General features: G+C 49.6%; 1 protein-coding gene across 1 annotated transcript in view; it reads right to left on the bottom strand.

Annotated features, from left to right (window-relative positions):
• LARP1 (La ribonucleoprotein 1, translational regulator) overlaps window positions 1-24,731 on the bottom strand; it is a 54,685-nt gene extending 29,954 nt beyond the window's left edge. Inside the window, exon 1 of the mRNA XM_032403578.1 lies at window positions 23,839-24,731. Within this exon, the coding sequence (XP_032259469.1) occupies window positions 23,839-24,286 (448 nt within the window). The 5' untranslated portion in view covers window positions 24,287-24,731. The remainder of the gene's footprint in view (window positions 1-23,838) is intronic.
• Window positions 24,732-25,943: the final 1,212 nt, after the last annotated feature.

The following is a 25,943-nucleotide window of genomic DNA, read 5'->3' as shown; positions in this document are numbered from 1 at the left end:
CCTTCCAGGTATCCCAGAAGCAGATCGCAAGTTGGGAGTTCTTGGGGAGGGACTATTTATCCCAATCCAGGTCAGCCAGTCAGGCCTTGCTTCCCAGAAGCAGCTGATCTGCCTCTTGAGGAGTTCAGGCCAGGGGGCCCCTTCAGTGCCACATGCGACACCCCAACTGGGAAAGAGTAGAGCCCTGGGATGCCACGGATGAGAGGGGGCTGCATCACCTGCAGACTCCCCACCAGTGCCCAGAGAATCCCTCAAGGCACTGGCAGATACCTATTACCCTACTCCACCGTCCCTTCCCCTTCAGCAAAAGCAGAGGGTGCCTAAGCTCTACCCAAACCCCACTCCATCACCAATTTACTAGGCTGCCAGGCTAAGAGGGAGTGGGAGAGGGAGAAGCAGGCTTCCTGAGAGCCCGATGTGGGGCTCGATCCCAGGACCCTGGGATCAGGACCTGAGCCGAAGGCAGAGCAGCAGTTAAAAGAATGGACTCAAGTCCACCCAAAGACCTTCTAACCACCAGTCGGCATCAAATAAGTAAGCCACAAGGCCAGGGGACATGGTCAAATCGGACCAACCTTTCATGCAGCCTGTAACTTGACAGGCATTATTAACTGGGCCACACAGGCCAAACAAGCGGGTTCATGATGGAGGCAAAAAGGGAGATCCCAGAATCAGACTGAATCTCTCATTCTGACGTTCGTGATAGGTGCTAGCTCACAGATGTAACAGCTTAAATGAGGTCATCATTAAACACAGAATGCATGACAGTTATTTTTTTTATCTCTTTGAGGCAATTCTTCAATCTGTCTGGTGCCTAAAAAAAAAAAGATTGAGATGGATTATGGTTGCCAGATTAAAAAAAAAACACCTCAGGACGTATCTAATTAAATTTGAATTTCAGATCATCGGCAAGTAATTTTTCAGCATAAGTATGTCCTATGCAATATTTGGGACACCTTATACTAAAAAATTATGCACCATTTATCTGAAATTCAAATTTAATTGGGTGTCCCATATTTTTACTTGCTAAATCTGGCCACCATGGGAAAGAAGGACCACTGCCCTATGTCCCAGGACAGTGGGGTGGAGAACAAAGCCCTGGGATAGGAATCAGAAGACGGGATGCCAGTAGATGGGATGCCAGAAGACTGGTGCAGGTGCTAGAGCCCTTGCTGTGCGAGCTTGGCGTGAATTCCTATCTGGGTGTCTTTAGTCCCTCCATTCAGAGGCTATGGTTGGGGTGGAGGGGATCCTATCATATGCAGTCCTTCCAAGCCTAACATCCTTTGATTTTTATCCCCACATTCACTGATTATCCTAACTACAACTTTAGATGAAGCCAGCTTCCCAGGGAAACAGGCTACCATCAAAACCACTGCTACAAAGGACATGAGCTCTAAGATCTTATTTTTTTTAAAGATTTTATTTATTTATTTGAGAGAGACAGACAGCACAAGCAGGGGGAGTGGCAGGCAGAGGGGGAGAAGCAAGTCCCCAGTTGAGCAGGGAGCCTGGAGTGGGGCTTGATCCCAGGACCCCAAGGATCATGAATGATCCAAGCCAAAGGCAGACACTCAACTGACTGAGCCATCCAGGCGTCCTCTAAGATTTTTATATGCAGAAGAATCACCTACCCTCTGAGAAGCTTATCAAAATGTAGATTCCTAGGTCCCATGCTCTGGAGATATTTTTGCTCAGGAATGGTAGGGCCAAAGAAATCTGCTAGGTAATTATTTTTTATTTTTAAGATTTTATTTATTTATTTTTGGGGAGGCACGAACAGGGGGGAGGGGGAGGGGCAGAGGGAGAAGCAAACTCCCCGCTGAGCAGGGAGCCCACTGCAGGACTCGATCCCAGGACCCTGGGATCATGACCTGAGCCCAAGGCAGATGCTTAACAGACTGAGCCACCCAGGTGCCCCCTCCCTTTTTAAAGATTTTGTTTATTTATTCTGCTAGGTAATTCTAAGGCAGGTTTTCTCTGGACATACTTAGTAGTTATTTTATTGAACCCAAAGGGTTTCAATTGTTAATTTTCATAGAGGCTACCCAGAACTACGACACCACATTTAACATTTTAAAATCAGGGCTGCACTTCTTAAACTGGTAGTGGGTACATGGGTCTCGTTTTAATATTTTATATTATTATTATTTTAAAAGATTTTATTTATTTGAGAGAGCGGGAGGGAGAGCACAAGCAGGGGTAGGGGGAGGGAGAAGCAGACTCCCTGCTGAGCAGAAAGCCCAAAGCGGGGCTCGATCCCACAACTCTGGGATCATGAGCTAGGCCAAATGCAGACACTTAACCAACTGAGCCACCCAGGTGTCCCTATTTTATATGGATTGAAATTAATATTAGATCTATACATTTATAATTAAATTTAACATAATTAGATCATTAAAATTAAAACATTGAATACTTTCAATTTTACATAGTATATTTAATTTTTCTAAAAATACTTTAAGTAATCTTTCTACACTCAATGTGGGGCTCAAACTCACAACCCTGAGATCAAGAATCACATGCTCTACTGACAGCAGAGCTGTTTTGTTTTTTTTTTTTTTTAAAGATTTTATTTATTTGACAGAGAGATACACAGCGAGAGGGGAACACAAGCAGGGGGAGTGGAAGAGGGAGAAGCAGGCTTCCTGCAAGCCCGATGTGGGGCTCGATCCCAGGACCCTGGGATCAGGACCTGAGCCGAAGGCAGACGCTTAATGACTGAGCCACCCAGGCGCCCCGAGCAGAGCTGTTCTCATGGGACGGGTAACCCAAGCCCCCTCCCCCTTTACCTTCCGCTCAGCTGGAGTTCCTGAGCAGAGGCCTGTATGAAAAACCCTCACCTCACAGCTGTGGAAACTGGGACCAGTGAGCTAGCAGGCTTGCATTACCACTCAGCAGGGAGGGAAGGCTTGGTTTAAATGCACATTCCTGGATTCCCTCGAGCTCCAGGAATCAGTTTGGTGAGGAAGACAGAGCTTGGGCATCTGCAGTTTTAGCAAGTTTCCTATGCAATGCTGATGCCAGTTAATGTTTGAGAACTGAGCTACCAGAGAATGAAAGTGCTGGGAAGGAACCCTGGTCTCCGACCCTGGGTCCAGAGTCTCATGTCTGCAGACAGGAATTAACTGGCTCACCAGAGCAGGAGGTAGCCTGACTTCATTGCACACACAAATAGCAGCCACAAGAGGGGTGCACAAGGAGCACAACCCCTCCATTTACCCACCAGTTCAATCTCTAGCATCAGGAACCAAGACTCATCAGGCCAAGAAGCCATGGGCTGAGAGTCCTGACACATGTGAGGTCACAAAAGATCAGTCTGGGCTGGGCTTGGGGTTCAGTTTCACAACGAGCTCCAAACTATGGAGATGAAGGCTCTCGAAGGGAGGTTTGCCTGCCTCCTCCTTTACAGCCAAACAGTCCCCACTCTCTTAGGCTAAGCCTGTTCCTTGCTCACCCAACGGCCCTGAGGTCTGGGTCCACTACACGATAATGGCCACCACTTACAAAGCATTCACCTCAAGCTCCCTGCTACAGGCTTTTGCATTATGTCTTCTGATCCTCACAGTGGTGGAACTCTATCCCAGTTTCAGAGACTAAGTGGCTAGCCAAAGGTCACAGTGAGAAGGTATCTGACCCTAAGGATATGAAATCCCAGGCTACCCTAGGCCTCTTCTGGCACTGCAGGAGACAAACAGTAGGTTCTTCAGGTCCCCAAAGGGCTCCAGATCAAGCGTGTAGGCCCAACAGGTGACTGAGGCCACCAGCACCAGAATGCACTTCTCTGAGCCTATTAGCCTGCTTACCTGCCAGGTGGGGATGCCATCACGCAGCATAAGGGAAGAAGGGCAAAAGCACAGTCAGGAATCAAAGTACTGTTTATTGAAAGGGCCACCTGCAACCCAAAGGCCTGAGCGCTAGCCAGCACCCAGCCCAGGATGATTTTGCCTCTTCCAGCAGATCAGAAAGGAAAGGATGGAGTAAACTGCGAACACTTTATAGGACAAAGGAAAAGGAGGTGGAAAAAGCAGGGACTTTGTACAGGCCCCGCTCTGGAGCACAGAGGAAAGCTGAACAAAGCATACACTACCCACCCAGGTAAACTATCTTTCCCTACCCTTGCTGACCAGGGCTAACGAGTTTGTAAGATACTTCCTCACCCATCACTGTGTCGAAGTCTCAAATAGTCCGAGGTAGGAAGGGCAGATGTGGTTCTCCCCATATCACAGAACAAGAAGTGAGACACAGCAAGCTTCCTGACTTGTTACAAGTATTCAGCTTGTTTTTCGAGATCCTGCCCTGAGTTCCTACCATGCTACGATGACACTTGACCATTGGTACCTGGGCTTTTGAGGGGTCCGTGTGCCAGGCACTGGGGAAGCAGTGGTGAATAAGACAGTCCCTATCCTCTGAGGGCTCACTTTATACAAGGGCTTTAATCTTCCTCCACATGTGATTGCTTCATTTCAACTGCCTGGGATGTTAAACTGAGGATCCTCAGGCAGTAAATGGGCTCAAGAAAAGCCTAGGATCAATTAGCAACATCTGCTGTGGGAATCCCCTTTGTAAGGACTGAAAAATACTCTTCTCAACAACAATGTAACACACACCATGTACTGTGGATATAGAAATTAGGTTAAGACTGCCAAGGGTCCAGCCCACAAAACTAGTAGCTGATGCTGAGAGCAGACACGGGTGTGGTGGGGTCAATGCTCTTTCCCTCCAAAAGCTGCTATGTCCTTACCTCAGAAAAGATCTGCAAACCCTTAGGCCTGGGCTCTTCTGGAGGAATCAATGCAAGTCCCAGGAAGAACAAAATGCAGAAACACAAGTGAGAATTATGGGACCAGTGCTTCTGTGGAAAGAACACCAGGCAGGGAGTCAGGAAAACTGCCCACCTCACCCCCAGCATCAGGGTGGTGCAATGGTTAAGAGCCTGGGCTCCAACAGCTCTTCTACCTTGGTGACTCCGGGTTTCTGTAAATGGGAATAGTTTCTAACTTAATGGGACTATAAGGACTGAGTTGCTATTTGTAAAGTGCTTAAGAAAAATGCCTAGCACATAGTTAGCACTCAATAGTTGTTAGCTATTATCTTGGAACTTTAGAGGTACTCTGTATCTGAGCAGGCTTCATCACTGGTTTGTCTAATTACAAAGCATGCCTATACAACTCTAGTTTTTTTTATTTTTCATAAAGGAATGACCCTATGAATTCAATAAAAGTCACTGCAGAATTGATTTTCTTTAAAAAGGCCACTGACAAATTTTTCCACCCCTCTCCAAGCTCAGTTTCTGAGGTGAGCCTCCTATTAAGTACTTAGTCCTGGATGCTTGTTCAGTGCCCCCAGTCTTCCCAGAACCATGCTTTATGCTCTATCTTAAAGAGCTCATCAGCAAGGCAGAGTAGAATGGTGGACCTGTTCTCAGGAAATGTAGAGCATTTCTGGGCAATACCTGCTCCATTTGGGCAGGCTTTCCTGGCCTTCTGAGGGCTCAGGGTGTGTCAACAGCTGGCCCATGTGGGGGAGAGAAGAGAGCTGAAGGCTTGTTGTCTGGAGGACCAGGAATGACAGCACGTGTGAGATCAGCCTTGGGGGCTGGTGCTGCCAGACCTAGTCCTCTAATCTACACTCCTGCAGCACCGACCATGCAAAGAGGCTCCCGTTTTTCTTTCCTTGAAAGAACAAAGCAGAATGAAGAGAGACCCAGCACAGGTATCATGATTCCCTTAGTGCCATGTGGGAGACTGGCCAAGAGACGGCCTCAGTTTTCTATAAAATGAGAAGTAACCAGATGGCTTCCAAAGCCCCTTTGGATCATGGCCTTCCTCGAGGATCTCAAAAGAGCTGCCACTTCAGAGGGGCGGTGGCAGTGATGATGCAAATCAGGGAGTGGGACAGAGAAGACCTAGAATGAGAGAACATTCCAGAGCAACTCCAAGCCCAGCAGCAGCTAATGGGGAGCTTGAGCAGCCTGTCCACTCCTAGCCAGCAGTCCTGCATTCTCAGGCCGCTGCTGCCCTCGTGCTCCTTCCCCACACCTAGAAAGAGGGCCTCCAGCTCAGAGGACAAACTGCTGTGCTCACGGCTCCTGGAAAGATGGATGGAGTCAAGTATCTTTTAAAAAAATGTTTCTGGGGGCACCTGGGTGGCTCAGTCGGTTAAGCGTCTGCCTTCGGCTCAGGTCATGATCCCAGGGTCCTGGGATCGAGCCCCACATCAGGCTGCCTGCTCTGCGGGAAGCCTGCTTCTCCCTCTCCCACTCTCCCTGCTTGTGTTCCCTCTCTCGCTGTGTCTCTTTCTGTCAAATAAATAAATAAAAATCTTTAAAAAAAAAAAAAAAATGTTTCTGGAGCTACTACTGAGCCCTTAGTATGAACCATCACTGTGCTAAGTGCCTCCCTTGCAGTATCTTACTTAATAGAAAGACTGATGCTTATATTTTCTTTATTAGTTGTGATTTAAAGGGAAAAAGAACAGACTGGCTTTACCAGTTTTTAACTCTGACCCTGGGTAGGTCCCTTAATCACCATAAGCCTATGGAGAAGGAATTTCTCCTTAAGAGGGGGCCAACTACCACCCACCTCAAGGGCACTTGTGAGATATGAATAAAGAAATGTTTTGTGAAGTCTTCTAAAATCTTAAGGGAAAGGGGTGCCTAGGTGGCTCAGTCATTAAGCATCTGCCTTTGGCTCAGGTCATGATCCCCGGGTCCTGGGATCGAGCCCCACATTGGGCTCCCTGCTCGGTGGGAAGCCTGCTTCTCCCTCTCCCACTCCCCCTGCTTGTGTTCCCTCTCTCGCTGTGTCTCCCTCTGTCCAAAAAAAAAAAAAAAATCTTAAGGGCTATCCCAAAGGCAGTACCAACCCTTACAATCCACAGACTTGATGAGTAAGACTAGACCCTAGATAAACCAATGGATGATGGCTTAGAATCCTCAGCTTTGGCAGGTGCCACCCTGGACAGTATCCTATCTCAGGGCAATAGAGCTCCCCAAAGAGTGCAAACCAAGTCACCTCCTCATCCCCTGGAGCAGGCCACTCCCAGCCTGTGGAGACTTGGCTCACTGCTCCTCAGTGCCATAGTAATGGGGGAGAAGGCCAGTTTCCCTGGATCTACCCAGTCTTCAAAACCTCAATCATCAGTACTCCAGTCCCTTTTACCTGAAGGGCTAATCCAAGGTCTGCTGCTCATCCCCAGCTGTCCTACCGAAGGGTAGGGGCTGGCCAGCAGCACAGGATACACTTAGAAAGGAGCTCCATCCTACAGTCTGAAAAACTGAAGCACAAGTGTGTGTGTGTGGGGGGGGGGGGGGGTGGAGGACTGAAACCAGGCTCCTACAAATCTCACAGCTACTACGGAATGAGGTGCTTGCCATAGAGGTGGCCTGGTGTGAAGCCCACACATCCCTGCAATAGCACTAGTGGGGGCAGGGTTGCCTGACAGAAAGTTCTTTAGAGATTTCTAAGTCTGAACGTCCTCCAGGTCAAACCATGTCCCTTTCTGCACCCACTCTGACCTAGCTCGTCTCTTCTTCACGGGGCATGTACCATGGGCTTGGGGGAACCCCAGAACAAACCCAAGTGAAAGCCTCTGCTGCCACCCCCCCCCACGCTGATTTTTTTGTACTCTGGCGAGTTGCAAACCCAAGCAGTAAGCTCTTGGAGGGCAGGTAAGTGTGGTGGAAAGAGCACTAACCTGGGCATCAGCATGCCTGTGTTTTAAAACCTGCATCCCTGTAGGGCAGCCTTGGTCAGTAGCCTCCCCTATGGGGGCCTACTTTCCTCAGCAAAGTGCCCAGTATGTGCAGGCATGTGCACATGGTGCATGTGAATTCTGGACTGGGCTCAGTGGGCTGGGGCAACTCCAGGTGCCTGCAGGGGGCAGTGAAGGAGCGGCAGCTTCAGAGGCAGCAGAGCTGGGGGGGGGGTGCACGTGTGTGCGTGCGTCTGCGGTGCTGTAGCACTGGCCAGCTCCTTAACCTTCTCGTCAGGAAAATGCTACCTTCGTTACCAAGGGCTGCTTTGAGGATTACAAACAGTAAGTGCCCTTGAAAGCTTAGGTTTCTAAGTGTGGGGGAGGGGAGGGGGATACAGGTCGTATTATGATCCCATTTTTTTTTTAAAAAGCATGTGTATACACTCACAGTCAAAAAAAAAAAAGTATAGAAATGTGCTGTCCAATACAATAGTCACTAGCCACATGTGGATACTGAGCACTTGTAATATGGGCAGTCCAAATCGAGAAATGTTTCAAGTGTAAAAGACAAACCAAATTTCAAACATTTAATACAAAGAATAGAAGATATTTCACTAATAACTTTTATGTTGATTATATGTTGAAATGATAATCTCTTATCTTGGGTTATATCATTTAAACTGATTTCACCGATCTTTACTTTTTTAAAACTATGGCTACTAAAAAATTCAAAATTATCCACACAGCTTGTGTTGTATTTCTATTAGGCAACACTAGTCTAAAAGGATGTGGTTGCTAAGTAGTGTTTATGGTGGTTGGTGGACATTTTTCTACAATGAATTGGTTGCTTAAATAAGTTGAAAAGATTTCCCCCTTTGAAAGAAGTTAAAAGGCCCAACACATAACAGTATTTCCTATCCCCTCTAGGAAGAGCCAGAGAGCCTCCCAAAGCCTGCAGAGAGCCACTACCCTGCCACACCTGGCCCGGAGGCCATGCCTGAGAAACCACAAGGTCAGCACGGCTCTTTCCAGCGGGCAGCACGTTGCCTGACAGAGCTGAGGAGGAACATTTCTGGGGGAAGAGGGGCCGGGGCTCCTCTGCAAGATCAGAAGTTCCAGGGCCTGGCTCACGCCCACTAAAGGTGGCCAAGAGGCAGAACCGGGAAGTCCAGGCTGGGGCACCAGGGTCCTGTACAGATTCCTGTTGCCTGAAGATCTATATGGATCCTCTCTCTCCCAGAAAGTTTTCCAGGTAGGGTATGTATACTTCTGTGGTCTGGAAGAATGCAAAGCTAGATGGTAAGTACTGTAGGGTCTCAGGAGTCAGTGTGCCAGGAGATGCAATCCCAGCTACTTACTAAATGCTGCATACACTTAAGCAAAATTACTGAACCTCTCTGAACTCTTCTGTTTTCTCATCCATAAAATGAGGATTAGAACTGAAGCCAGATCCCACAGGGTTTTTGTGAAAATGAACCTAGATAATGAATGAGATGATATGGTGGCTCAGAATTTTGATAATCATGTCAGAAGTGGAGGGTCTGGGACATCTGTCCTTAAGACAAGCTACCCATGAGGCAGATTCTAGGATACCTGGCTAAGCCCAGGGACATGATAAAGGCACTTCAGTGATAGATGAGCAATGCATTCATACCCAATCCCTTCTTACAAGTTGTGAGAAATGAAGGTGCAGCCAGGAGAATCAAGAGACCAGGGCTGAAAACAGAACTTGGATCCACAGATTTCAGTTTGCTCTGACCCGACCCTGAAGATCTGAAATTAAAAAGCCACTGCAGTTTCTGACAAGAAGTCAGAACAGAAAACTGTGACACTAGGAGCCCACATGGGGCTCATTCCCCATCCCCGCAGCCCCACCATCCCAGGCCCAGCTCCTGCTAGTGCCCCCAAGCTATTTACCCACACTCTCACTCTGCCTCCACCCTGGGGCAGGGAGCGGGAGATAGGCCAAGGGAAGCTGCCTAGCAGGGAAACACCAATACTCTCCTGGCCCTGGAGCCAAGAGACCCAGAACCTGGGTAAAACATCTGCCTGCCTCAGGCCATCCTCTTCTTATTAATGGGCATCACACGACAATAATTTGGCTTCTGGACAAACAGGAGGAAGTAAGAAACAGCAATCAGAAAACTTCCTCTTAAGTGGCCTAGTCTCAAAGGAAAACATAAGGTCAAAAAAATCTGGCCCAGTTACCATGCCATCAACCACTCCTTCCCATCTCTTCCCCAGACTATTGCAGAAGTCTCCAAGGGGTCTCCCTGCTCCCCCCACGCCAGTCCATTCTGCATAAGATAAAGTAACCCTCAAGCAGAAATCCTATCACGCTACCTCCTCTCTCAATGCTTTCAGAACAGAATCCAAACTCCCTAAACTGGCCTCCCAAGGCCTCTTGCTTCTGAGTTTTTGGGCCCCTCGCCTCTCATTCAAAGGCCTCTTGGTCCGTTCCTTGTAGATCTCTGAACTCATCACCACCTAGCATTTGCTGTTCCTCCAGGCAAGAATGCTCACCACCATGCTCCTTATCAATCTCATCTGGGCTCATCCTTAGAGGCCTTCCCTGACAGGTGTTCGAAGCTGTCCCCAGCCACACATCCCCAGTTCTCTAGCACACTGCCTTGCTTTGCTTCTCTCACAGCACTTAGCACTACCAGCAGCTGCCGTGTAGTATTAAAGATGGCTGCAAACGGACACTCCTCCCATTGAAAGGCAGGGCCCATGACCCCTCCCCTTCATTCTCAGCAGGATCTGTGACCTCTACCACACTATGGTAAAAGTGATGTTGTGCTAGTGCTCTGGCCCAGACCTTATAATATTGACAGCATCTACTTCCTGTTTCTTGAAAAGCTCGGTCTGGGAGCACTAAACCACTGCACAGTAAGTCCTACTACTCTGAAACCCCCAGGCTGGAGAGGGTACCTGAGGGCACTCGAGTTCCAGCTGACCTCAGCCTTCCAGCCATCCCTGCCAAGGTACCAAAAATGCGAGCGAAGCGTGGTGGATCCTCCAGACCAGGACATCAGATACCTCTATCACTGCCATACAGAAAAGACTCACCTGGCTGAGCCCTGTCTTAATCCTGACCCACATACAAATCAGTGAACAAATGGTTGTTTTTTTATGTTACTAAGTTTGGGGTGATTGGTTAGGCAGCAATAGCAAGAACTACCTTGTTGGTTTACTATGTCTCCCCACTAGAATGTAAACTGAGGGCAGCCCCCCTCTGTCTTGTTCCCATCACTATTCCATGGTCTAATACTCAGTAGGTTACTCAAATGTGTTAAATGAATGATTTTCACTTTGCTGGTAGCCAAGTTAGTTCCTTTCACACAAAGGTTAGGTTCAAGCCCTGGTGCTTCTCTTGATTAGCCTGAGGACTTATCTGAATACTCAAGTCTCTTCAGATGGGTGGGCCAGCTTCCCTTCCACTGAGGAATACTTTGACCCTGGCCTCCACAAGACAGAGGTTCTAAATCTCAGAGCCAGAAGCAGGGGGGTGGTCTCAGCAACAATCCAGTGTAACCAGGTACAGGATGGCAGAATCTTCTCAATGACGTTTCTGTCAAGAGACGGGCCACCACTGTTTATACTCTGCAATGGGTACTCATAACCTTCTGCAGCAGCTCATCTTAGCCCAGCATTTTCCAGAAGCCTAAGGCAGAATGTCTCATGCCTAGGTAGAAAAATCCCAAAGCCTTGGTCAAGCTCTCGGGTATAACACTAAAGCTGGTCCAATTGGGTAGGGGAAAGCAATCTCCGTTAGATGAAAGCTTTCTCAACAGTGTAGTCTTCATCTCCAATTTGATATATCAAACTTAACCCTAGGAGGAAAGGACCTTAAAAGATCTGGCTTAACCACTTTCATTTACAGAAGAGGAAAAGGAAATCCAAACAGGCTCAGTAAGTTGCCCAAAGTGTCTTAGCAAGTGAGCCAAACAGCTGGGACTAGTAGGCTGGTCTCCAGTTTCCTGCCCAGAGTTCTCCATCCTACCCCTACTACAGGGTTTACACCAACAATGGTGTGAGGAGCAGGCCTGCCTTGGGGAAGCTTCTCTCCAGTGTCTCTTCTCCCAGAGAGAATTCAATGCTCCAATGACAAAAGACCTAGTCAGGATCTTTTCTGTTTTCATCAAAGAACTAGTAACACCTGCCTTAGCCACTCTCACACCAACAGTGTTTGAGCTGGAAGGGGCCTTAGAGACTGAGATCAAAGATGCCATACCCATTTCACAGATAGGGGAGGAGAAAGGCTCAATGGGACCTAACATAAGCCAGTTTTCCCATCCCTTAGCTCTCAGACAGCTTTCTATCACGGTTCTGGGGCCTCAGGCCACGATGCCCAGTGGTGTCTGGTCTCCCTCCATGGCTTAAGGAGTCCCCTCTAGGGACTCCCAATTCCTGCCATAGGCCTTAAAGTCTTCCCTCCCCTCTTCTCTCAAACTCCTTCCATATGAATGCTCCTCAGCTTGCAAGCTGGACAGACCGCTATCCTCTCTGCTTTGTATGATCAAACATACAAAGTCTGGGCCCAGGGGATGCATGCCGGTGTCCTAGTCTAAAGTGGGCTTGGTACTGCCACTGGACAGCACTCATAAAGCAACAGAGGTCCAGTGTGGCCAGCTCTTCTCATTCTTTTCTGTAACAGCTTTACTGTTATCATTCACATACCAGGTTATTCATCAATTCAAAGTATAAAATTCAACGGGTTTTGTTTTTGGTTTTTTTTTGCATATTGAGTCTGCCCTCTTAAAGCTGCAAATTTCTAGGTTTCCAGATAAATTTTCTTGATTTTTAAAACATAGGTGATTACTTTAAATTGTTTTTAAATTCAAAGCCAATCAAAACCTGTCAAAAGGTTAAATCTTTAAAGGGGGGGGCGCGCTTGGGTGGCTCAGTTGGTTGGGCGTCTGACTCTTGATTTCAGCTCAGGTCATGATGTTGGGGTAGTGGGATTGGGCCCCATGTCCGGCTTTGCGCTCAGTGTGGAGTCAGCTTGTCCCTGTCCCTCTGCTCTTCCCCCCACTCTCACGTGTGCTCTCTGAAATAGATGAATAAATAAAATCTTAAAAATAAAAAAAAAATAAATTTTTTTTTTTAAAACCTGTGAGTTGGCTGGAATGGCCCTGAGGATGTAAGATGAGGGATGCCAATTTGTGACTTCTGCCTTTCAGAATGTAAGCCCCATCATGACCGCCCCTAAATCGTCTATCTAAATTCAGATTTCAGGGACTGGCACCTACAAGTACTCAAAAATTTCTGAATGAACAAATCTGGGAAGTACTTTTGCAAATCTGTAGCTGCAGACCCCTGGAGCAAATCACCACCCAACCCGTTTAAGTATTACCACCACATCAAGAAACTCAGTACACCTCGTGAACAGCTAAATCCATCTGGGGACACTGTTAAAAGTTACTTCTTGACCTTCTACCTCCCATTTGCCATCAGAGCTTTACCCACAGGCACACAGGAAGCAGGTCTATTCAAACGCTGTATTTCAGAAGAGCCAGCACTTCCACCCACCCCAAGCTTTGATTCTTTGGGCAAAATAATCCTAGTTCCTTCAACCATTCCCTGCTCATAGCAAGGTGCAAGCATCCCAGTGAGCTGCCTCCTCTATGTTCCTGATTTCCTGTCTCCCTCCCACATTCCCTAGCGGCAGCATCCAGCTTCCCACACCCAAGAACCTTGCTCTCACCAGTCCAAACTCTACTCCTACATTCAGCTCCACCTGGAGGAAAATAAGCCAGGCTATTCTGTGCACATAATTGGCATCTCTTTCTCATGCTGCTGTTAATACATATACACAGAATAGGAAAAACAGAGACCTCCGCTCCCCCAAACAAACCCAAAGCTGGAGAAAGACATCAAAGATGGAGTAAGAGGGTTTCACTTCAAAGCACCTGAGTCCATTTCTCACTGATATTCTACTACTAGTGCACTCCTAAGCACCACAACGTGGGCTTCTCGCTGCAGGATTACAGCCCCCAGTGACTCCTTAAGTCCCCCTCTACTCTACAGTTGCCTGACACCCAAGACAGGGTCTGAAGAGCTAGCTCTAGGAAGTACCATGGGCTGCCTTCCTATCTATGCTCAGAACCAAACAGAAGGGATCAAAGGGCAGAGGATCCAGGAAGACAGAGAAAGGCTGGCTTTGGCACCTGACCTCTGTTAGCAAATGAAGACACAGGTCAAAACTAAGTCCTTAACACTCTCAGAACTGTCACTTATTGTTTGCCAGGCTCTGGCTGAGCTCTCATGTTCATCTACCTCATTTTCAACAGGGACTCCAATGCGTGAGTACTCTAGATATAACTCCATTTACTGGAGCCTAGAGGTTACCAAGCTGTCCAAAGGCACTCAGTTGCTAAGTGGCTAGCGCTAAGTCAAACTATGCTCGACTGACTCCAAAGTCCCTGTTCAACCACCCCATTCTACTTCTGCCTCCAGTGGTGGAGTGAAAATAGAACTGGAGTGGAAACCAAGAGGACTGGGTTCAAGTCTCAGCCTTTCTTTGAACTGTGATCCTGAGCAACTCCCTATTTCCTTTCTAGGCCTGAAGTACCTAAGCTGTTAACAGGGGTTTAGATTCAGTGACCTCTGGGGTCCTTCCAGCTCTAAATACTCCTTCCTCTCAAAAAGGGAGAGGCGCGCCTCAAGTGGGCGCAGTTGGTTGAGCGTCCACTTCTGGTTTCAGCTCAGGTCCTGATCTCGGGGTCATGGGATCAAACCCCATGGCGGCTCTGCACTCGGGGAGTGTGCTTAAGACTCTCTCTCTGCCCCTCCCCTGCCCTCTCTCTAAAATAAATAAATAAATCTTTAAAAAAAAGGAGGAAGGGCACCTGGGTGGCTCAGTTGTTGGGCGTCTGCCTTCGGCTCAGGTCATGATCCCAGGGTCCTGGGATCAAGCCCCACATCGGGCTCCCTGCTCCTCAGGAAGCCTGCTTCTCCCTCTCCCTCTCCCCCTGCTTGTGTTCCCTCTCTCTCTGTCTCCCTCTGTCAAGTGAATAAATAAAATCTTTAAAAATAAATAAATAAAAGAAGGGAAAGAGAGCACAGCAGTGGGGACAGAGTTGACAACTGGGCACTGGGCTGGGTGAGCCTGATTATAGCCCCACATTCTCAGGGACTTACTATAGCCTTCTATCCATGGGCAAATGCAGCCCCACTACTCCCAGCACAAGTGTAAAACGAGCTGAATTAAGCTGAGGGGAGGTGGCTCTGATGGAAGGAAACCTTGTGCATGCGGCCATCTGCGGAAAAGCTGACAAAGCCAAGCTGCGGAGGGGCTGATGGCAGGCAGCCTACGTGAGCCCATGAAGTCCTGCCACAGGGGTGCCTCCCCTGGTGGAGGTGGGAGTTGCCACGCCAGCCCCGTTCCCTGCTACTTCCAGGGCTTCCTCTTTCAGGCCTGTGCTGCCACATCAGGGTGAAGCAGGCTGGTGGCTCTAAGCTCAAGCATGAGCTCAGCTCAGGCCAGTCCATCAGAAACTGGCTTCTTCCGGCAACTGAGATGCATTCCAGCTAATGTGGCCTTCTGAAAGGTCAGAGAAATCTCATAAACTGGAGCCGCTCCCTATGCCTAAAGGATGACAGCTGATAATTGCCCAACACTTCAGGAATGACTTGGAAATCTGCTCCCTTTTGTAATCTGGGAACCTTGCCCCAAAGGATCAGACAGGAAACCCCAAACCATCTACTCTTAAGAGGTTCTCATGCGGCCAGAATAATCTTTAAAAAGAAAAAATCTTACCATGCCATTCTCTCATTTAAAATCTTTAATGGCTTCTCTATGCCTTCCAGTTAAAATCACAATTTATCTAAGTCATCTACACAACAGCCACAGGGAATTTACTCAATTCCCTGAACCCTAGGGCCTTCGCTCCACCAAGCATGAGCTCTCTTTCCAGGCTTTTTCTCAAATAACTCCTACCCATCCTTCCCATTTCAAGGGAGTTAGCCGTTGCTTCCTCCAGAAAGAATTCTCTGACCTAGATTTGAGTTGGGTACCCCTGCTACACTCCCAGAGAATCCCATCCCTTTCTTACACAGCACCTTCCATACTGGATTGTGAGTGCATGTACTCCTTCCCAACAAAGATTTTTGTTATTCACTGTGGTATTTTCTACGCCGAACTCAAAATGTGCTGTGTGATGCTGTCAAAGTATGAGATTTATCCATTCATTTACTAATTATCTGAACAGGAACCTGAACAAAATGACAGTGTGAGCCATGTGGCTATCTGGGGAAAAAGCATCTTGGGAAAAACCGAACCCCTGAAGCAGAGAGTACACAACATACTCTAGGAAAAGCAAAGACCAATGCTGTTGGATGGGAAAAGTGGTGATAGAGAAGGTTAGAGCTTGGGGGGAATGGGTGATGTGGGGAGCCATATCAAGGGTAGATTAGAGAATACTCTAAGGATTTGGGATTTTATTCCATGATGAGAAGCCATGAGAGGATCTTGAGGAAAGAGTGACAGGAAACCAGGTAGAAGGTTGTTTCAGCAATCTAGGTGAGAAGCAATGGTGTGTGGATTAGGCTGACAAAAGAGGAGGTGGTAAAAAGTCTTTAGCTTCGGACAGACTTTTTAGGACCCAAAAGTATGTACTAGTAAATTATGTGTAAGGTGACAAGGATGACCCAAGACTCTTGTCCAAGCAACTAGGATAGTTGCTTACTAATTTCTGAGTCTCACTTTTCCCATCTGTGAAGCAGGGTAAAAAGACCACCTGCCTAGCAGATTACATGGGCTAAAACACATCAAATATCCAATAAGTGGTAACTATGGTATCACTATTACATATTTTGGGATCACCAGGAACTTAAATAAGCTGGTGTATGTGAAAAGGAGAGCGAAAGCCATACAGAGCCCAGGTGGACCATTTATCCAGATGGCTCCTGGCCACAGTGGGACTTCAGCTCCTCTGAGAAGCTTGCAACTTCATTTTAAAGCAGAGAAGAGAAAAGGCTACCTCGAGTTACTGGAATGCATGTCTGGAGGGTAAGGTGGTTATCACAAGTATGGAAGATTATTATTACAAGTGTCTGCCTTTGGCTCAGGTGATGATCCCAGGGTGATGGGGCCCTGCATAGGGCTCCCTGCTCAAGGAGGAGCCTGTTTGTTTCTCCCTCTCCCTCTGCTGTTCCCCCCCACCCACCACCGCTTGTACTCTCTCACTCTCACTCTTGCTCTCTCTCAAATAAATAAAATCTTAAAACAACAAACCAAAAAACTAAGTGCCCTCTAAACAAGGCCTCTGATGGAGGGGGGTCAGCTGGGTTTATTAATAGTACCTCATACTGAGATGGTGAAGCCCCTCACTACACACGACAGATTTATATGGCTGGCTTTACAAAATTCATCAATAAAGGCCTACACTCCTCACATCCCACACTTATGGCTTTGCCAGTCCAAAGGTGCAGCCAAAAGAAAGATGCCAAGTCAAGACTGTCCCTGTGATTCTCAGAAAATCCCTCAGGGAGACATCCTAGGCTATCTGCCACATAAGTTGGCCAAATGGCCCTGGTAACTTCCGCAAATAGTGCTACTTGAAAATTAAGCTAACTCCTGATTATCCATCCTCACTTAGGAAAGTCATGAATAATCTGGCTTTGGAATGCATCTTCTGGAACATAAACCACTTACACCTGTGTGGGACATTTTTAACTAATGAACGGGGCTACCCCATACTCAAATTAATTTGATCCTCAAAACAACCTCAGCACAGGGATTAGTCCCATTCTGTGACTAAGAAAAACAGAGGTTAGGCAAGCTAAGTCACCAAGTGAGAGCAGAGAGAGGTACTCTACCCATGTTCTGATTTAAATCTTATCACCACGTATCCCTCTGCTCCCTCATCTCGCTATCTCCTATGCTTTCATTAGCCAGGTATCAAAACTTACTTCCTCTCATGAACCTCCAGCAAGGTAAGGCCATCCTCTCTCCTGACCACTCCACCAGGTAACTCTGGACCAGCCAGGGATGGTTGTGAGCCCAGATTGAGGCACCTGTGAGCCCTCTCAAGGCCCCAGCACCCTCATTACCCCCTTTGTGAGCTTGTCTTGGATTTTGCAAACAGGGGCACTCCCATCTGCCAAGCTCTCCATTTTAAAGAGGTTTTTGTGGTTTCAGGCCCGCTCCTCCTCCTCTCTCTACCCGCCTCCCTCTGGGAGGGAACTGAGTGCTGAGTAACAGCTTTAAAATGCTTACTCTAGCCTAGGCCCACTGCAGACAGGGGGTGGGTCAACCAAGAGACTCCACCCCTCAGGAGGTTCAGGGTTTCAGACTGCAGAGACCACCCCCTACCCCCAGCCTGAATGGGCATACCTCTCCCTTCCTAGCAGGCACTCTCTTCCCCAGGAAGTATAAAATCCAGACACCCCACACTTAAGTTGAGGGGGCAGTCAGCCTCCCCCCACCACCCTTTCAGAGGGTCCTAATTGTGTGCTTTCTTTAGAAGGGGGAAAAAGTAATTTAAACTGCAGGAAAACAGCTTTAAAGCCTCATTTATGGAGGCTAACCTAGCAGTTCTTAGCTGAGGGTGCACTATATCAACAGTACGGAGCTCATCACTCTTGACAAGTAATTCCTTAATAAATCTAAAGGAATCAGATTTCCTCAGTTGTCACCAAAATGTCTTCTTGAAACTGGTTCGAATCAAGATCCACACAATGCATTTGACTGACATCTCAATTCTTTTTTAAAAAATGTCATTTATTGATAATTTGTCCTGCAGAATTTCTCACATTCAGAAACTAGAGGACTGCTACCTCAAGGTCCAAAAACTTGTTCCTCCATGTCCACAGATCTAGGGCTCTATTAGGCTTGGGTTCAATTCTTTGGCGGGGGAAATTTTCACAGGCAGTACTGTGTACTTTCTATCTCAGCACTGCAAGGCACATAATGTCTGCTTGCTCCACAGTATCTGATATGCACCCCAAGCAATCCGCCTAGGTTCCTAAAGCCAGAAGTCTCTCTAGCCCTTACAGAACTTGGATTCAAAACTTGAGTTCTTGGGACGCCTGGGCGGCTCAGTCGTTAAGCGTCTGCCTTCGGCTCAGGTCATGATCCCAGGGTCCTGGGATCTAGTCCCACATCGGGCTCCCTGCTCAGTGGGGAGCCTGCTTCTCCCTCTCCCTCTGCTGCTTCCCCCACTTGTGCTCACTCTCTCTCTCTCTCTCTGACAAATAAATAAATTAAAATCTTAAAAAAAAAAAAAACTGAGTTCTTAACCGCTATGGCAAACAGAAACAAACACATATAAAAAGCTCTATTTTGGTTTCTTTCTTTTGTGTGTGTGCGTGTGTGGGGGGGGGGTTACTGAAAAACTTTTTTTTTGGATACTAAAAATACTTTGAAGACATTTAGACCTAATCGGATTCCCTCATTTTCAGATGAAGAAACAGAGGCAGAGGAAGAATGGGGGTTGCTGGTATTCACAAAGCTGCTCACCAACAGAATCAGAAGTGGAATGAACACGCTTAATAATGGTGATCATTTATTACAAAATTTTTAAAATAGCAAATACTGGATAGGTAGCACCTATTAGATGGTCTGTGCCTGGCACTATGCTAAGGGCTTTATAAACGTTATCTTCTTTAATTCTCACAACCTTTAGAAATAGTAACTATCGGGGCGCCTGGGTGGCTCAGTCGTTAAGCGTCTGCCTTCGGCTCAGGTCATGATCCCAGGGTCCTGAGATGGAGCCCAGCATCGGGCTCCCTGCTCTGAGGGAGGCCTGCTTCTCCCTCTCCCACTCCCCCTGCTTGTGTTCCCTCTCTCGCTGCGTCTCTCTCTGTCAAATAAATAAAATCTTTAAAAAAAAATTAAATTAAAAAAATAAAATAAAAATAAAAAAATAGTAACTATCATTATTCTCATTTTGAGGATGAAAAAATGGTGGCTCAGAGAGGCTGAGTAATTCACCCAAGACTGAACAGCAAGTTAGAAGCTAAGCTCAATATATACAAATATTGAAACAGTTGCAGATCTCAAACTAATAGTCAATTTTACCTCAATTAAAAAAAAAAAAAAAGCAGCAATAGCAGCAAAAGCAGTAAAGCTGGGACTCAAAACTGCAGACTGTAGGATTCCAAGGCAGGGCTGTTGCTTCCACAGCCCACTTATGGTGGGGAAGGAAAAGGCAAGAGTCGGATGTAGCTCTGATGCTAGACTGAAAACTGATACCCCAGATCCATACAGATGTCCCACCCTAGTGCAACTGGGAGGAGCCTGGGAAAGGGCCTAAACCTAGGAAGGAAAGTAGAGAAAGAGAGTAGAGATTTATTTGGGGCCAGTTCAGTGGGGTGGAGGATCCCTGGGATTGCCCTGGGTTAGCTGAGATTTTTACCTCTTCTTTATTTTGTGCCATCAGTTAGCTGCACTTCAAAAGAACACACAAAAAAGTGATGCCCAGAACACAAATGCTCAAGTCTGAGACCCTGGCCAGATTTCCCTTTAAAGTCAAGAACACTAGGATGCCTGGGTGGCTCAGTCGTTAAGCGTCTGCCTTCGGCTCAGTTCATGATCCCAGGGTCCTGGGATGGAGCCCCACGTCAGGCTCCCTGCTCCTCCCTCTGCCTGCTGTTCCCCCTGCTTGTGCCTCCCCCCGAAAAATAAATTTAAAAAGTCTTTAAAAAAAAAAAAAAGTCAAGGAGACTACACCACTGCTTTATTTTCTTCTTACGTGAAGTTAGAAGTCCCACACAACCAACCCACTGATTCCCCCTGCTGGGGTGGGCAGAAGCTTGTGGTGATGATACATTCTCAGATCTCAACCCACTGCATGTGCACTAGCCACAGCAAACTTAGTTCAGTTATGGTCTTTCCCCACAGCCCTGAGAGCACATGTGCACTCTACCAAAGGTAGTTTTTACAAAACACAAATAAACAAATTAAAATTTGTTTTTAAAACATTCATCATACCACATTCCAAAGCAAAAATAGCCAATTCCTTGGGTCAGCAACCTTTAAGATTATACACAATATGCCCTTCCAGTCTGTGGATAAGCAAAACTCCATTTTTAAGGAGATGGATCCCATATATTTCATGGAGTACTGACACAATACCAGAAAAGGAAAGTACTGCATTCTCTACCCCCCTCATCATACAGGTGGAGAAAAAGAAGACCCAGAAAAAGTCCTGGAAAGTCCCACAGTCTCCCAGACTGGGAGAACAGCTACCACGTGCCAGGCACTGGGCTATCACCACAATGAATGCTCACAACAACCCCATAAGCAGGTAAATCATAATTTAATCCCTATTATACAAACAGAGAAGCTGAGACAAAGAATGGGTAAGTAACTTGCCCAAGGAGGCACAACTAGCAAGTGCTAGGGCTGGCATTTGAGTCAATGCAGTTTTAACCCCAGAACATTTCCCATCCTGCTTCTCTCATACTCACAAGAATTGTGGCTAGAATAAGGAAAAAAATGTAAAGGTCTTCAAAATATTCTAGGGGAGGGATATACAAAAAGCCAAAATGCAAATCCTGACTTAAAATGAAAACTACAAACGTTAAGATGTGGAAGCTTAAACCAGAATAGAGAACCCCACAAAAATGGGGGGGATATAGAAAAATACCTTTTATTACTAGTTACTGCATGTGTCCCTTAAAGCACTAAGCCACTAGCATCAGAGCCAAAAGGAAGGCTAAAAATAGGCATTTGCAGCAAACTCTGGAAAGCTTTTAGCTTGCTTATGAGGCACTCATTTCTGTAGACTCCCAAAAACATATGCATCACAGAACACAAAAATTCCCAAGACCACACTGCCACTCCATTGATGTCACATTTAAACTTGTCCAAGCTGCAAATAAAATCAGGGCTTAAAAACGGCCTTAGCAGTCCATGTAGACTCTCCAAAAAAGGGCCACTATCTCAACCTTACCAGACAGACAATTCACAGAATTCTCCCTCGAAAAGCATCCAAGCCCTAACAACAGACTTAAACAGAGAAACTACTGGATTAATTCAGTTAGTCTGTCAAAAACTAGTCCAAAGGTTCAAAAACCAATGAGTAGGCAAGACACTTTCTTGCCTTAAGATTCCAGAAAAACAAGAACAGAGTAAAACTACCAGACTCAGAATTTTGCTTTGGGCACTTAAACCAAGTTGGCTTCTCCATTCCAGGGAAGGTGAGATGCCAGCCAAGCTGTCTTCTTCCCACGATCAATAACCCCAGTGACGCACCCTATCAAGGGCCCCTGCACTTGCACAAAACGCCAGCTCAGGCACCCAATACCACCTGATGTCATGGCTGATTTAAAACCCACAAGGCAGGTTCACCATTAGCTAAGCAGCAGCAGCAGCATGAGTAGCCCCATTTAAACTTCTGAGGAGTGCTCTCTCTTGGGGATGATTATACCCCTTTGAGTTTAAAGAGGGGGGAAGGACCAAAGAGTGTCTTAAAGTTGCTTTCCCTCCCTCTGTGGGTGGATCAGGAGGAATATGCAAGAAAATGGAGGTTTCAGCACTGCCCTTTGCATAAGAGGGTTCTGGAAGGGAAAGGGGGGAAGGGGAGAGGGCAGAAGGAAGAGAACACGGTTTGAGGTATTATTAGTAAACCCCAAAAGTCCCCTCCTCCAAATGAAGCAACCTTAAAAGAAATAAAAATTGCAACATGCTATTTCCAGAATTGGCTGTTCTAGTTTCCCTTGGACTACGAGTGATCCTAATCCCTCGAATGTGAAGACATTAAGCTCCCTCTTCAACTTTCCCCATTTTGATGGTTTAAACCAGTCAGCCTCAACCAGCGACTGCAGAAGGGGAGTTTTGCTAAAGCACTAGGGCTACGGCCACAGGCCCAACATTCTAGCTACAAGCGGGTTTTGATACTGGTCCACTTAGAAAAGACCGAGAACAGAGCCGCTGTGCCTCTACGCGCCGGCCAAGGAAGGCGGCAGGGCGCGCCCCCCACCCAACCGACGATCTAGTCTCGGCAAAGAGAGGCCGAGACGAGCCTCCATATTCTTCACCGCCTTTCCCCCACGCTGACACGGCTCCGCTGGGATCTCCCAAGGGACCGGGTCCACAGGACCGAAAATCCGAGCAGGGAGAGGGAGGGCGCGAGGAGCGCCGGCCGGCGGTCACATGCCGCTCCCCGCGCGGGGAGGCACCACGTTGTCCCGGCTGCGGAGGAATGCCGGGAAGGGGGGCCGCGCACTCACATTCGCGCACACGCACACTCCGGGCCGCGCCGCGCCGCCGGCCCGCACCCGCCTTCCACCCCGAGCGCGGCGGCGGGCGCCGAACGCACAGGCCCAGCGGCCGCGAGCAGCCCGCGGGCCGGCGGCGCGGCGCATGGCGCCCAACTGTCACCCGCCCGCCCAGCCCGGCCACTCCCTCCCCCGCCGCCACACGCCCCTCGCGTCGCCGCATGCCCCCTTCCTCGCCTCACATTTTCCGCCAACCCCTAACTGGATCCCCGCACACTCGCCATCCGGCTCCCTCTCGAGGCGGAAGGTCCCCGGGATCGGGAAGGGAAACCACCGAATTCAATTACACGTTGGGTTTCCTCTTATCATTCTCCCCGTAACCGACCCCTCAACCCGTCGCCAATGGCGATTCTACCACCTAATATCATCTACCAGAGAACAAAACTTGTTAACTTTTAAAGCCCGAATCCGTGTGGTCGGTATGAACTCATCACCCGGCGCTTCGCTGCCCATGACATATGCTCATTAAACATTTACAACATGGGGACGATCGCAACGCTACCAAAACGGGGAACGTGGGGCGGAGTGGGAAGAGGGGCTTCCCGAGAAAGGGTTAGGCTAGAAACCGTCTTCGACACCAACACGCGGGAGGGGGGGTGGGCTCTTTTCACCGAAACCAGCGCCCACCCTCTCCTGGCGAGGTAGGCCCGGACCACGCCGTTGCCCACTAACCGCTGAGGCCCAGGCGGTGGCCATGGGCTCCCGGGGGCTGGGCCCTCCGGCAGGGGCGACTTCCCGAGTGTGTGAGAGAGGGAACGGCGACCCAAATTAGCCAGGAGGAAAAAAAAAAAAAAAATCCCGAGTCACCACGACCAGTGGCGGACCCCCGGGCCCTGAAGGCCGCTGGGGGAGGGGACGCCCAAGTCCCCGGAAGAGGTCCCCGGACCCAGGAGAGCAAGCAGGGACACCCACCTGGAGGGGACTGTCCGTTCACCGTGGCCAGGACCGGCGGCAGCGCGTTCTTAGTCCACGGGTTCACCTTGGGCGGAGGGGCCTCCACGAAGTCTCGGCGCCCGGCGCCCGCAGCTCCGGCCGCTCCTCCGCCAGCGCCCGGCTCACCGCCGCCGCCCTCCTCCCCGTCGCTGACCGCCAGGCCCTCGGCGCCCGGCGGCTGCGGCGGCCGCGGGCTCTCGCGCTCCAGCTGCCCGGTGCCCTCCTTGTGTGGCTTGGCGCAGGGCGGCCGAGGTCTCCGGGCGCCGCCGTCCGGCTCCCCCCCTCCGACGTCGTTCGCCCCGGGCTCGCCCTTGCCCTCGGGCGGCGGCGGCGGCGGCGGCGGCTTCTTCCTCACTAGACCCCCGTGCTCTTCGGCCTGCAAGAGGGGGGCGCCCCCCGGCAGCAGCGGCTCTACCTGAGTGGCCATCTGCGCGCCCGCCCCCCCGGAGAAGCCGGGCGCGCCCGAGGCTGCCTCCCCCGCCTCGAACTTGGCTTTCAGGGCACCCGCGACGCCTTCCTCCGGGGCGCTGGGCCCCAGTCCCTGCGGAGAAGGGTCGAGGTTCACGCTAGGCGCGGCCCCCCTCGCGGTGGGATGCAGCCGCCGTAGATCCGAGGCCCGCTGGCGGGGCGGGGGGGGGTAGGAAGGCCCCCCACTCTGCGGTCCAGGCCTCCTCGGCGCGCGTCCCCCCCCGCCCGTTCCTCGCAAGGCGCCCCCACCCCGAGCCTGGCAGGCTTCTCGTCCCGTCCCTCCCTCCCCCCCGCCGCCGGGGCGGCCCGGGCTTCCCGGCTCGGGGGCTGCAGCAATATGGACGGACGGGGGAGAGGCGCGGTGAGCCGAGGCGACCACGCGATCCGCGGCAGGCGGCGGGCGGGCGCGCGCCTCGCGACGCGGCGAGCGAGGGGAGGGGACGCCGCAGCGGGGACGCGCCCGCCGAGGCCGGCCCTTGGCGACGCGCGGGCGGGCGAAGGCGGCGGGAGCGCGCGCGCACAGACTCGCGGCCCCGCCCCTCGCCCCGCCCCGCCCCTCGCCTCCGATTCCTCGGAGCACCTCCCGGGCTGGGGGGTGAGGGGTGCTCTGACCGGACGGGGGCGAGCACGTGCCTGATGCAATTCGGGAGGGAGGGCAATGAGGGGGGCAGGAGAGATGGGTGGGTGAAGAGGGGGAGGTGTCTTAAAGGGCCAGCGCGTCAGAAAGTCCGCAGGTGGAGCACATGGGAACGGGCCACGCGGCCGACCGGGCCTGCTCGCGCTCTTTAGGTTGGGTACGCCAAATTCGGGAGAAGGAGCCATTAATGTCACCCCTGATTTACAGGGTGAAGGATAGGGGTGCCCATCCACCTCGAGGACGTACCGATGCTGCCGGCTCCCTGGCGCCCCCTGGGCCTGGCCCCTCTGAGCGCCGCCTTGGTGACCTTGGGCGAGCCGCCCTCACCTCCGCGGGCCCGTGCTTGGCGCCTCCCCGCGGGCCTCGGCCGCGACACTGCCCGGAGTTGGGTTCGAAGCCCCGGCCCGAAGGCAGGCCCTTAACCCTTGGGGACAAGGGTGCCTTCAAAGTGGGAGGCGAATTACCAACAGCCCCCCGCCCGGCCAAGCCCCCCGAAACCGAGTGTTCATAGGCAGGAAATGTTTTTTCTTCCAAGTGCATTTCGTTTCTTCTAAAGAATTGCTTTGGGCGGAGTGAAACTGATGCAGGATTGGGACTCGGAGATCTGAGATTTTATCCTGGCGCTGGCCCTGCCCCTTACCAACTGCAGCAGTCGTCTCCTCCATGGGCCTCAGTTTCTCTATTGTAAAATGAACTAGTTGTTGTGTAGGACAGTGATTTCAAACTTGGGTGCACATTCAATAAATTCTTATTAACCTCGTACTGTGGGGGCCTGCAGGAGTCTAGAAAACGGGGTTTGGCAATCAATCAGGCTAACAAGGTCTCTATCGTCATGGAATTTACACTCTAAGGTGGAGAAAGACAAAGTGGTAAACAAGTGCTTGTCTAGTATCTATGAAGACAATAACTACTACAGTGGTAGGTTAGACTCGATCAGCTACTTTAGTTTGGATGATGAGGGAAACTTTGAATGCAGATT

This window comes from Phoca vitulina, unplaced genomic scaffold (genome assembly GCF_004348235.1).
Source record: "Phoca vitulina isolate PV1807 unplaced genomic scaffold, GSC_HSeal_1.0 scaffold6, whole genome shotgun sequence".
Lineage (NCBI taxonomy): Eukaryota > Metazoa > Chordata > Mammalia > Carnivora > Phocidae > Phoca > Phoca vitulina.
The sequence above is the reverse complement of the archived record's forward strand: the minus strand, read 5'-3'. Positions and strand labels throughout refer to the sequence as shown.